At 37.7% G+C, this 14,235-nt stretch overlaps 1 protein-coding gene across 5 annotated transcripts in view; it reads left to right on the forward strand.

Annotated features, from left to right (window-relative positions):
* The window catches only part of LOC131523557 (intraflagellar transport protein 43 homolog), a 28,127-nt gene extending 18,852 nt beyond the window's left edge, over window positions 1–9,275 (forward strand). The window contains exons 6-9 of one of the 5 annotated variants that reach the window (XM_058750032.1): window positions 6,050–6,122; window positions 6,748–6,823; window positions 7,053–7,106; window positions 8,583–9,275. In XM_058750032.1, the coding sequence (XP_058606015.1) occupies window positions 6,050–6,122; window positions 6,748–6,823; window positions 7,053–7,106; window positions 8,583–8,693 (314 nt within the window). In that variant the 3' untranslated portion in view covers window positions 8,694–9,275. Of the gene's footprint in view, window positions 1–6,049; window positions 6,123–6,747; window positions 6,824–7,052; window positions 7,116–8,475 lie in introns of all 5 variants that reach the window. The other 4 variants (XM_058750034.1, XM_058750033.1, XM_058750035.1 and 1 more) reach the window with 4 other exon arrangements.
* The last annotated feature ends 4,960 nt before the right edge of the window (window positions 9,276–14,235 follow it).

Raw genomic sequence — 14,235 nt, forward strand, 5'->3', positions numbered from 1 at the left:
TTTCATGCATTCCTAATTATTTGAATGTACAGTGATCTTTCAAAGACTGGTTCACGCCATACTGACAGGCCCTGGCCAGTACCGACAATCACCAGATTTTGTCACTGCTCAGACATTCTGCGCTCCATAAACAGATCGAACATGTTCAGTCAGTGCAGTGTGAACTAGCCTGAGTTATATAAGTTATATAACTAGATTTTTACATTTAAGAAAAATGTGAATGTGGTTTGCTCATGCATGCAAAACGTTGTGCTGTGGTTGCCAGAGTTTTGGTTTACAGTTGCTAGCATGTTGCTTTGTTGTCACTAGGGTACTCAGAGCGGTTGCTAGGTGCTTCGTTTTTGGCCTCATGTTTCTGTGATGTTCTGGTCTGAATTTGTCTTGGGTTCCTCTTTCAATTTGCATCTGTGAATGTAAAGGGAATGTTTTAAGCACTTTTATAACTTTTAACCCTTTACAGCCTACTATATATCATATTTGCTATGCAAGTTTCTAAAGCTCCAAATAATCAACATGATCAAAACTTTGCTGTTAAGCCTGTTTCACACTCAATCTCCGCCATGTCTTCTGTCTCTGATTGATAGTTTAGAGTTTATTATCCAGTAAAACTCTTTTAGTGTAATTGTAGAAGCGTCCAGCTTCAGCTGCTGCTTCTCGTGTGTTTTTTCTGATTTTGATCAAGTAAACGTCAGAATAACTGCAGTCATGTTTCCAGATGAACACTTACTGGACTGAAGCAGCTCAGCTTTACTTGATTCTCCATCAATCATTTTCTAGAAAAATCAGTGCGTCTCAAATCTGATCATCAGGATCTTTCCAGAAGCTTTACTTTCACTGTTCCTCAGCGGAATTTATTATATATTATAACTAATATATAATATATATTAAATAAACATTTAGCAGAATGTCCGAGCTGCTCTTTTCTATACAATTAAAAGTGAACTCTTCCTTTACATAATGTAATAATGTTTGTTAATGACTTTGTATTCTTGAAAAGTCATGAAGTTATTATTTAAAAAGTGTTTCCCGTACAGAATGTAAAGTGAATGCAAGTTTGTTTTTATAGTTATTGTTCTAGTTGTGTCGGTTTTGAACTGATCAGCTTTGAGTGGTCAGTGTGACAAAAGTTTTGTTCATGTTTTATTTATCAGCCTGGTTTAATTAACAAAGCTTTTCTTTTACTTTCTTCGCACTGTCAGACTGTGTTTGACGGTGATTGTGTAAACGTGCGCTCTCGTGGCACACCTGAACGCACTCCAGCAAAAGTCTGTCCAAAAAGAGGAGAAGGGCTGTGAAAGTTTGTCCTTCTTTGGGAGCGCTGCCACGCTCTGTCCTGTCGAGTTTTGCCAATTAAAGCGGGTTCCCACTGTTCCGGGCAGCGGGCATGCGGCTCTTGGCACCGCGGCTCCTGCCAGGGCGCGCCGTGACTTCCGACCCCACACAGATGGGCTCGCAGGCAGGCCTGCGCGCCTGGAGCCCGGCCCGGCCCGAATGGACACGGAGGTCGCCGCTCTGGCCTGAAGGGTCCTGAGGGTGGCCGCCGCTGACAGGGCCCAAATGCTCGGCGCCGGGACGAGTGCGAGTGTGTGTCGGGGTGGGGGGGGGTGCTTTCTGGGGAGCCCCTGGCCGGAGCGCCGCCTCACAGCGGGAAGAGATACTGTCTTGATCACTGAATATTCATGGCCGCCTGGTCGCCGTGACAGGGGGCAGCGCGGAAGAGGATGTCAGCGCGAGAGTGAGAGAAACGCAGAGAGGGAGGAAATCAAACGCCAGTTCACACACAATATAAACAGAGCCGCGCTGAGGAGACAGACAGCATCTGTGATGATTGCGGGGATTGTGGGAAATGCTGCAACTTGCTGTAACACCCGGCAGTAGCTGCAGCATATGGCCTAATGCGTCTCGAGAAAAACTTTATGCTGCTCGCGTGGCCGGTTTAAATCCATAATGATGCTCCAAGATCAACAAAACCAGCTTTGGCGAGTAAATAAATCTGACTGTAATAAACATGTAATTCAATTATATGTAAGTCAGTTATAACAAGTCAGTATTTGTAAACTAACTGTTACATAAACTAGTGTAAATCATCAAATGAATGATTGACACCTGAAGCTTAACATTAGTGTGCTGTGCATGAAAATTTTTATGTGGAAACAGTTTTCACTCAAAAATTGCTACTAATTTTCTCAAATAATTTCAGAGAAACTGCAAGTAACACATTGAATTAAACATAAAATTTTGACGTAGAAAGACAATTTTTTTTTTTGTAAAATGTACTTCAGTAATCTTTGTTTTATTTACAACTTCAAAAAATATTTTTATAGTGTAGAGCTATTGTTAACTAGCTACATGTTGCACAAAAGAACCTTTGATTCCACGCAGAACCATTGTGAATCATTTAAAGGGATACTCCACCTAAAACTGAAAATTCACTCAATCTCATGTCGTCCCAGATGTTTAAAATAATGTGTGACTTTATTTCTTCATATGAACAATATGGAGATGTTAAAGAGAGAGTTCACCCAAAAATGAAAATGCTGTCATTAATTACTCGCCCTCATGTTGTTCCAGACCCGTAAGACATTTTTGATGCACTCCGAGAGCTCTCTGACCCTCCCATAGACAGCGAGGATCCTAACACGATCAAGGCTCAAAAACGTAGCAAGGAGATCGTTAAAATAGTCCGTGTGACATAAGTGGTTTAATCGTAATTTTACGAAGCCACGAGAATACTTTTTGTGCACAAAGAAAACAAAAATAATTACTTTATTTAACAATTCGTCTCCTCCGCGCCACCCTATAGCGTTATTTTGGGGAGTATCACATACGTAAACAACGTATGCTGTTCTGTGTCAGTAGCACCGTACGCGGATATGTTGTTTACGTTTAGATCAAAGCGTAAACAAAGTACCCACGTACATGCGTTGCATACGTTGTTTGCGTATGTGATGCTCTCCAAAATGGGACCAGGGTGGTGCAGAGGAGACGAATTGTTGAATAAAGTCGTTATTTTTGTTTTCTTTGCGCACAAAAAGTATTCTCGTAGCTTTGTAAAATTACGGTTGAACCCCTGATGTCACATGGATTATTTTAACGATCTCCTTGCTACGTTTCTGAGCCTTGATCGTGTTCGGATCCTTTCTGTCTATGGAGGGTCAGAGAGCTCTCGGGAGTGCATCAAAAATATCTTAATTTGTGTTCTGAAGATGAACAAAGGTCTTACAGGTTTGGAACGACGTGAGTCGTTAATGACAGAATTTTCATGGCTTCTGAGTTCATTTAAAATATTAGTTGTATTTATTTTTTTAAGACATTGCTTAAGACATTTATTCATCAGCTGGGATCTTATGGATTACTGTCGTGTTCGTTCGCATGGTTTTTGAAGCATTAACTTTGAACATCCCATCCACTTGCATTATTTGGAATCATATAGATGGATTACTTTTAAAGACTGTGGGCCTCATTCATGAAACACGAGCAGAACAAATTTGTGTGTAAATCTTTTGTAAAGCTGTTCTGACGTAAACTTTCAAATTCATGAAAATGTTCGTATTTTCAAAATGTTAGTTGGTATGAAAGAAATGTACACCTGCTCCCTAAAAGGTGTAAATGGTGCATAAAATATTCTGTGTTCTTTTTGGCAAACTGATGACACTGAATTTTGATGCACTGCCATAATAATTACAAGTTCATTTGCCCTTGCTTTCTTAGGAATTTTTTTATTTTTTTTTGCAGCTGAGTTTTTCGCAGCGCTCGTCACTGTCACTATTTACCCAGCCGTAAATAGAGGATGAGTGGGACAAATAGCAACCAACCATCCTACTGCCTACAACAATGGAGAAGTCAATATTACTGCTTACTGCTTTCTTTATATTTGGTAAAATTCTTAAAAATGAGAATACATTGCCGCTGTGGATATTCCAAATCATAGCAACCAAAGTGTCTCAGCTAGAAAAACTCTGTGCTACCAAAGTGTTCTCAAGCGCCACCATCTGGTCGTTTTAAGAAGAGCGCCTGACATTTTTTCAGCTGGCTAAAAACTCTTTGGTGGACACACTTTATTGAATATTTATTGTTAGGCATATGGCCTATTAGTCTTTTTTGCATTTATGCAATATACTGGAGCCAAACCTGAGAAAATAGACCAGAATATTCCACTACATTCCTGGACACGCTGTAATTTATAGGCGGGTATTATGGTAATTGTGAATGAGCATGCACGAGTGCCCTATTTATGAATGATTGGATTAACTATCAAATCGGAAGTTTACGAAGCATTGTGAATCTGGAGGAGACTTTTCGGGAAGGTCTGTTTTTTTACACGCAAATTTCTCAGAATTTACTCGTATATACGCAAGTTTCATTAATGAGGCCCTTTGTGTTTACCTGAAGAAAGAAAATCATAAACAGCTAAACAACCAAATATTGAAACATGCTGCAAATACTCACAACTAGAGGTCGACCGATAGTGTATTTTACCGATACCGATAGCTAGGTTGGACCACACTGGCCGATACCGATTAATCAACCGATAGTTTTCAAAATGGATAATGAAAGAAAGCTAGTGCTTTACTATTTAAAAAAAAAAAAAAAGCAGTAACAGTACTGAACCATACTTTGTAAATGAATAAAAATATTAATATTATTTACTGATCATTAAAGTTATTTCATAGTTTGCTAATGTTAAAAGAAGAAACTTTAAAATTTAAAAATGTAGCCTATTAGTAGCTAATAGTGAATGTTGAAATGAACACACTCTAACAAGGAACAATACTTCTACAGTTTTCATTAATGCTACGAATAGACTCTTATTGTTAAGTGTTACCATTTAATTTCAACAGTCATGCTTAAAGATGGCCATCTTTAAATATCTGCACAAGGCCATAGCATTAAAATTACATACATATGTATATTGTATGTGTACTCACACACTTTATATGCTTCTATTTTTTAACACTTGATAACTATCTAAAAAAAAAAAAGGTTAGTCACAAAAAAAGTTAGGCAAAAGCAGCGCTGTGTCTAGGGGAACTCAGAGGTATCACACACACACACACACACACACACACCAGACACTTTGCGTTCAAATCAAGTGGCGGTCTAAAACTATTTATTTAATCCCCAAACGGACATAAGTTTGCTTCAGGAATGAACAATGTGGCATAAATGAGTTTGAAGTTCGGTGTTTAAAAAAACAGAGCAAGCGGAAAGAGAAAGCGCAATCTATTACAGCTTTCTATGAAGCATACAGACTTTATTAGAGCCACAGAAAGACAAATGTTTTGCTGAAAAATGCACAATACATAATTTATAGCCTATGGTGAAGTCATTATACAGTCACAACGATTTGGGACAAATATAATGTAATTTAATAGTAAAACTATGTGAATGGCCCTCTGTTCCGCGGCAGGCTTTTCTGTCGGATGTATTTAAATGCGTGTCTGGAGTTTCCCGCTCTGTGCAGCGCGCAGTGTCACGTGTCAAAATAAACAACACGTGCTGTCAGTGATTTCCGCCTCTAGAGGCCGCTCTCGTACTGTATAATGCCAGCGGACCCTTCTCAGCCACTCCAGCAACGGTTGCAAACCGGAAAACTATCGGCATGGATTTTTGCCGATAACCGATAGTTGCGGCAATCAACTATCGGTGCCGATTAATCGGCAAAACCAATGAATCGGTCGACCGCTACTCACAACGCAACCAAATACAGAAAACGCTGCAAATATTCACAACGCAACCAAATACAGAAAACGCTGCAAATATTCACAGCGCAACCAAATACAGAAACAGGCTGCAAATACTCACAACGCAACCAAATACAGAAAACGCTGCAAATACTCACAACGCAACCAAATACATTTGCAGCATGTGTTTTAAAAGTGATGGTTTTCTAAATTTGCTGGTGGTTTTTCAATTTGCATGTGTTTCCTTTAGTTGCAGCGCGTCAAGCTCTCTTAGCCACCATAGTATTATAGGTAGTTATATGAAATGTCTTGTATTTTCCACTAAACTATTAAAAGGATTAACACATTTTACCTGCATTTTCTAGACATCCCAGTGATTCCAGACCTGGAGGAGGTTCAAGAGGAAGACCTCACCATGCAGATCGCTGCACCACCCAGGTATCCTTCAGTCCAAACAATAATCATCATCAAGAAAACAAACTCTAATATGCTTCAAGATCTGCTGGATCTTGCTGAGAAACTTAAGTTACTGAGAAAGTTAAGTTAGTTAAACTGTCACTGTACTGATGCCAAAACAAATGACTAAAATACTTTGTATTAAGTTAACAGAAGAGAAACATTTTTTCAATTACATTCAGATTTATTTGTTTATATTGTTCCAGTGCAGCTTTACAGATAATATTGTTTCACAAAATGTCTACACACATACAACACTAATGAAACAACTGGTCTTCAATAGTTATTGCTTTATATTTGCACTAAACTTGTTTAATTAATGTCTTAATACAAGCCTGTGCACACATATCTGCCAAAAACACTTGGATATGTGCAAAGTGTTGAAGTGTCTCGTGAATAATGGGTTTAACAATAAGTGTTCATGTCTATGGTTTGTCCTAATATTTTGTCAAAGTTTGAATTCATTCTTAATTGGATTGATGGAGCTGAAGTGTCTTAGAATTTCATCTGGTTGTCTATCAGCAATTTAAAAGGAGGATAAAATAGTCTTTAGATGCCTTTGAGATGCTAAAAACAGACACGTGTTTATGATCTCTCTTGTCTGCAGTATCCAGGTGAACAGAGTTATGACCTACAGAGACCTGGACAACGACCTCATGAAGTACTCGGCTTTTCAGACCCTGGTGAGACACTCACCCATCATTACCCATCATTCCTTAACAACAAACACTGCTGCTTTGCGTAAATCAAGGATGTTGTGAGGAGCATAAAGTTACCGCCTAATTCATCCTTCACGTCCTGCAACGTCTGTTTGTTTGTTTGTTTTTGACTGACCTGGCATTATGGTGCAATGCTTCAGTATTTTCAGTAATGGCTTTGGCTAATGTTTTATCTGTATTGAATGTTTCTCAGGATGGAGAGATTGACCTGAAGCTGCTCACGAAGGTTTTAGCCCCGGAGCAGGAGGTGAGAGAGGTGAGCTCTGCCAGTAAATATAGCGTCTGTCCGGCTCTTTCTAGGCCGTGTAAGAGGGTCAGTACAACAGATTTATGAAATCACCAGCAGCATTCTTCATCTCATACTGTCCCACAATATGTTACAGGACAGTTCACCCAGAAATGAGCGTTCTGTCTTCATTTACTCACCCTCATGTCGTTCCAAACTTGTATGACTTTATTCTGTGGAGCACAAAAGAAGATATTTTGAAGAACCTTCACTCTTCTATATAGAATGACAGTCCATTATGACAAGGACCAAAAACATCAAAACAATAATAATAATAATAATAATAATAAAAGAACCATAAAAGTGCATATGATTCATGTAAACATGATTCATTTTTAAAAAAAAGTACATTTCTTGTGAAATTATCCATATCCAGTTATTAAATAATGAATAAGTAATTCATTATTTAATACCTGTCTGTATGGTGTTTTAATTGTCATGTCTAGAGCTAAAGAATCTCAATATATTTTTCAGCCTTTTGATGATATTTTGTGTATGTCTTGTATCTTATGTATTTATTTTAAATGGATTTTAAATGGTTAAAAGAGAAATCATAATTTTAACCAATAGACTCAAAATAAAAACAGTGAAAACAGCATGTTTGACAGTATTGTAAAACATTTTTAACTAAAACTGCAGCTATTAAAAGCCATTTTCCATTATTTAAATAGTTGAAATAGAACAAAATATAAATATTAGATGAAAAACTTGAATTATTGTTACAGAAAAAATGATAGATTTTTTAAAATAATAGTAAATAATTAACAGCAATGACAAAAGCACATTACAAAAATACTAAAACTTTAACTACAATTAAAATAGCGTTTATAAAAAAAAATTTATATATAGTAAAAATAAAAGCAGTAATAAAAGCTATATTCAAAATTCAAAAAACTATAATAGTGTGTGTTTGTGTGTGTGTATATATATATATAACACAATAACACTGCTTTTCACAGTTTTTCACTGTAAATCAATACAGTTAACATTTTTAAGTGATGACAAATTAATAGTTTTGAATCAAATTAATTGAAATCACAGTTTTAATGTCAAAGATATTTTGAAGAATCCTCTCTCTTTTATATACAATGACATTATTTAAGACCAAAATCATATGCACCATAGAAGTACATATGATTTGCGTACTATATTCTAAGTGTGAGGAAGTGGAATATGGCACACGAGTCATAAAATCTACTTTATTTCTACATTTTCAATCATTTTGGAGCTTGACAGACATGCTGATTATGAACTGTCCTATATATCACATTGTATGGAAATAAGATGCATAAAGATTTCTCAGAAAATCTCCCTTTGTGTTCCTCGACAGGGGTGTAAGTAAATGAGGACAGAAGCTTCATGTTGAGGTGAACTGTTGCTTTAAATGCACTGTATTTCTCCTGCTCCTCTCTGTGAAGCTGATGTGATGGTTTGCAGGAGGACGTGGGCTGGGATTGGGATCATCTGTTCACTGAGGTCTCCTCTGAACTCCAGACGGAATGGGATCAAGGAGAGCGGGAAGATCAGTCTCCTCTTCCTGTGGCCTGAGGATGGATTTACACGTCATGTGTTCAAATATTGTTCATATTGAATGTGTTTCTTGACGATGGCGTCGTGTCATTGCTTGCGCTGTGTGTGTTTCTCATTAAGGTTAACCTTGCAAACCCAGAAACACTGCTTTTCTTAACTGGATCAATCTGGAGACATTTGTCATTGTTTGTAGTATCTGGAAAAAAGCGTAAATCCAAGGTTAATGAGTGGAGAAACTAAAATCCAGTTGATTGAGTTAAAATGAACTTTGCACATCTGAACAAGCCGGCCTTATCATTATTGACCACACCATCGACCATTTGAGCTCGTCCTGTTCTCATGAGCTTCATTCCTGCGTTTCTATCACACCGTGTGGATTAACGTGATAAGCCAGAATATCAAATATATGCATTTAATGTCACTATTTGAAAAATGTACGTCTCATGAAATCATTCATAATCAGTAGTTAAAACTGAAATGTTTTTTGTTTTTGATGATAATCAGTATATATCTTGCATATTATGTATTTGTTTTTAAATGGCTTAAAAGAGGATCCATCATTTTGTCCAGTAGATTGAAAATAAAAACTGTAAAAAATAGCATGTTTTACACAGTGTCGTTATTGATAAATAAAACTAATAAAATTGTTTTCAATAACTTAAATATAGCTGAAATAGAATAAAATAAAAACAGAAATAACTGAAGTACTAAAATTGCTAAAACTAAAACTGAGATAAATATAAATTAAAGCAAAATAGAAATATTAAGAAAACCAATGCAAAAGCACATACAATTGCTAAAACAAACTATGTAAAAAAAATTAATAATACTAAAATAACACATTTTTCACTTTTAATGTTTTTTAAAAGTTTTTTTATGTTTTAATAATGGCAAATGAATAGTTTAATCATAAATCATTATGGGGGAAAAAACACAAACTTATTTGAGCGAGTTGCCAACATCTCTCATTATTGTTTAAAGTTGAAATACTAAAACAAGTAAACCTAAATATAGAAAAAAATACTTGCATGACAAAAACACAACAAAATTGCTAAAACTTTAATTAAAATGTAAACAAAGTATAAAATTCAACAGTTTTTCCAAATATACTATAATAATATATCAAAGGGTAACACTTTATTTTGATGGGTCCACAACATACAACATACTGACTATCAGAAACTCTGCAAGTATATGTCAACTTATTCTACTAACCCTAAACCTACCCTACTGAGAGTTAGTAGACATGTAGCTGCAAATAAAGTGTAAAATAGAAATAAAGTGTAACCCATCAAAGATACTAAACTAACACTGGCTCAAGGTCTAGCACAACTTTCAAGCGTGATGCAAGACGCTTCTCGAGAACCTGGGATGTACATGAATACAGAAACACACTCTTGCTGTACTTTGTTTCTCTGTCTCTCTCTCTCTCTCCTCACATGAGCTTTTTTGGGCTCTTTTAATGAATTCTGCCCATATGCCCCGAGCAGCTGCCGCGATGCCCCTTCCTCCCCCCCCGCCGAGCTGTGAAGTGCCCATCCATGTACAGACAACCTCTAGCTGTCTCTCTCAGGGATGCCAGCGCCTGGCACCGCGCTCACAGCCAGTTTAGGAGGCGGCCGCTCAGATTAAAGCCCTGTGATAGCGGGTAACTGACCCGCCTCAACCAAACGCTCCCATAACCGACCCGTCGGACTGAGGATTAGGTGACAGCGAGAGAGAGAGAGAGAGACGCTTGGCATGAGACTGAGTCCAGCTCCTCAAAGTCACCTCTCTCTCTCTCTCTCTCTCTCAGTCGTTTTATCTCTCTCCATCTTGCTTTCTGTGCAGCTCCACTGTACTGCGTCTCTCCTCAAGATTATGGCTTATTATAGAGATACAGCACCAAAATATGATCATTCTGTCATCAGTTACTACCCTCATGTTGTTCAAAACCTGTGTGACTTTTAACCCTATGAAAGCTTACTGAATCCTATTTAATACTCAAATTTCTAAGGCCTCAACGTAATCAAAACTTTGCTGTTAAACCTGTTTCTCTCTCAATCTGCTGCATGTCTTCTGTCTCTGGTTGATAGTTTAGAGTTGTTTATCCAGTAAAAGCTCTTTTAGTGTAATTGTAGAAGCGTCCAGCTTCAGCTGCTGCTTCTCGTGTGTTTTTTCTGTCAAATCTTGACTGATTTTGATCAAGTAAACGTCAGAATAACTGCAGTCATGTTTCCAGATGAACACTTACTGGACTGAAGCAGCTCAGCTTTACTTGATTCTCCATCAATCATTTTCTAGAAAAATCAGTGCGTCTCAAATCTGATCATCAGGATCTTTCCAGAAGCTTTACTTTCACTGTTCCTCAGCGGAGGAATGATCTTCATCTCACATCTTCTGAGGATCTCTCAACCAGCATTGCATTATATGTTTGGATCATTTCAGTCTCATCTGACTGAGACATATTATTGGAGATATAGAGCGACCGCTGATATTTACATCATTTTACGTCAGAATCTGCTGCACTGTTATAAAGATCTCATTGATTTACATTACAAGCAGCAGAATTTCATCATATAAATATCAACATCTGCAGCAAATTGCATATTTTTGCTCAGTTTGAGTGTCTGAATAAAATTGAGCTGTTTTTTTCTTCATATTCTCGCTATATCAAACTATATGAGCCATAAAAGCCTGATGGATCAAATACGATGCTCAACAAAAGCTTGCAACTTTGTAAAAACACATGATTGAGATTTGAGAGCAATGCCAGGGAAGACAATTGACAGTGAGGATAAACATACATTTTAGTCTGTTTCTCTAATTTAATGCATACTTGATGAAAAAAAGAAAAGAAAAGAAAACTCTTGACCTATTAATCGGAAGAAGGTCTTTTCCTCCTGTCTCTCATTCTCATAGCTAGTAAAACAAACCAGGGGGAAGTCATACATTTTTATTAAAAATGCCCTCTGGCCCTAAAAGTGAAGCTGCCGGAGCTCCACGGGTCTGCATTCATGTATTTGGATAGAGTCGGATGCTTAATTGTCATTCAGAATGGAGATAATTGGCTTTGGTGCCGTTCTAATATGTTTGGGTGGTGACAGAAGCTCCTCCATCTTATCTGCTCTCAGTATCGCCCATCCATACGGCCCAGGGCAATATACGGCCGTGTAATTAAAGTGTAAGAAAATGTGCAGATTGAGAGATACGGGAGAGTGAGGGGTGCGGACAGACGTGACCAAGCGTGGAAGTCACGGGATGTTATGAGCACACGCTTATACCTGCCGGACCGCGTGCCGGGCCCTGGGTCCCGACCTCTTATCAGGGGCCGTATTGTTTGATTCCTCACTGGCTTTGGCTACAAGAGAGCACATGACTTCATATGTGTGCAGATACATCAGGGGCATTAATGCACTGAGACTCATATCATGAGGAATCAAACTGTCCTTGATCTTTAGAGATAACACAGACATTCATTATGGAAGCATACTGTAACTTTCAGAACTCAAGAAGAGCATTCATAGAAACTAAACTGTAAAAACAGCTCATTCTGAACTGCTCCAACTTTGTCACACAGATGAACATTTACACATCAATGCAAACTGAGTAGTTACTTTTACTCCTGTAGTTGAATGTGGTAAAGTGTGTGAAAGCTTTAGCTTTTCTTGTATGCTTGAACCCAGCAGCTCAAGTTTAAAGTGATTGTTCACCTAAGACTGAAAATTCTGTCATTGTTTGCTTATCTTCATGTCCTTTATGGTTTTCTTTCTCATGCAAAACACAAAAGGTGGTTGAAGAATATTCAGTTGTTTTTTACATGAAATAATAATAATAATCAACAGGTTCCAAAAGTTTCCACCTCCAGAAATGACGACAGACAAACTAAAGCAACTCATGGTCCTCTGAAGCAGAGCAGAGACCAAATCAAATTAAAATAAATAAATAAAAATCACCAGTCAGCTTCCAGGACCATCTGTTCATATTCAAAATGATGAAATTAAAAGTTGAAAACAATGAGATACAAAGCCATAATTAAGATATAAAACGTCATCAGTATAATAATGTTGAAATGATAACACAAGTCACAATTACGAGAAAAAGTTAAAATTTTAACAGACATAAAATATGAGATAAGTCATAATTATGACAACATTGACGTTATGACATATAAATCACAGTTCTGAAATAAAAAAGTTGAAATTGTAACAAAAATTGAGATAATTTGTCATAATAATACGATCATTATTAAGACAGAAATCCACAATTATACGATTATCTGACAAAAAAGTCATAATTGTGAAAAAGTTCTCCAAATGGCTCGTGCTCTGTAGGGTTATTATATAGGAGATTATGAAATAAAATTATGAAATAAAAAGTCATAAATATGAGATAAAAAGACAGTCCAAGATAACCGTTGTACTGAACAGCGTGATGTAAACCAAACGTTACCGGGAACAAGCATCTTTAGGCTCATAGTGACACGTCTGTCAGGCTCCAAATAAACACCAATCAGCTTCTAGGAGCACAAACTGTCTGTTTCGTCATTTGTCTTTTGATCTTGATTGTATTCATGAGTTTTTGTTGTATGTGAATTTGGTGCGCGTGTGTTTGTGTGTGCATTTCGCATTGAACATGAAATACCGCCGGTGCATTTGTCATGTATTTTATTATTTGACCCTCACTCCTCTCTCTGCCGGACATGTGGCTCCTTTCATTTTTCACATGACTGCTTTTCTTATCACGCCGGCGCTCGCTGCCGCTCCTGCCTCTGATTCTCAGGCAATAAAACACAAAACATTCTGTAAAACATGGAGCCATGAGAAATTATGATAATAACTCAAGAGCTGAGGTGAGCTGGGGTCTGCGGAGGGACGGGTCAAGGTGGTCTCCAGCGCGCTGCCCTCCTATAAACCCTCTCCATCACTGGAGTCGTTCGGCCGCGACCGAGCGCGCAGGGCCGACCGTCTGTCCCGCCGCTGGTGGCAATAAAGCGGGATGAATAGGAGACGGCGTTTGCATGTGAGAGCATGTGGAGGTCAGGGCTGCGCGTGGCCGTGTGCTTGACGTGGACGCATAAAAACTTGCAAAACTATGCGAGTCGAGATCAGAGCGCCATCATCTGCAAGTCATATCGGATGAGACCCTGATATACAGTGAAGCTACACCGTATCTGGACGCACTGGGCCAGAAACACACTTCATGCAAAAAGTAAGGCTGTCAAGCAATCGAAATTTGTAAATCTAATTAATTACATAATGTGCCAGTTAATTAATCACACATTTTTTCCCAAAAGATCATTTTAAATCATTATTGTGTTAAATGAGAACAGCACTGAATAGACATGGCAAAAAAAAGTAGCTTTAAAAATATTTTGATTCAACAGAATTTGTTACACAAACATTTAAGGCTACAATGTGGCTGTAACGTTGTTTTCAGAAGCTGCATTTGAAGTGGAATTTAGGTTGGTATTTACACAGACTGTTCAGAGGTGACATGAATGCATTTATACTGCAATTGCATAAATAATGCTATGTCATTAATGGTCTAAATAAGAAAATAAATCCATTCGGTCATTCAT

This window comes from Onychostoma macrolepis, chromosome 17 (genome assembly GCF_012432095.1).
Source record: "Onychostoma macrolepis isolate SWU-2019 chromosome 17, ASM1243209v1, whole genome shotgun sequence".
In the NCBI taxonomy this organism is placed as follows: domain Eukaryota; kingdom Metazoa; phylum Chordata; class Actinopteri; order Cypriniformes; family Cyprinidae; genus Onychostoma; species Onychostoma macrolepis.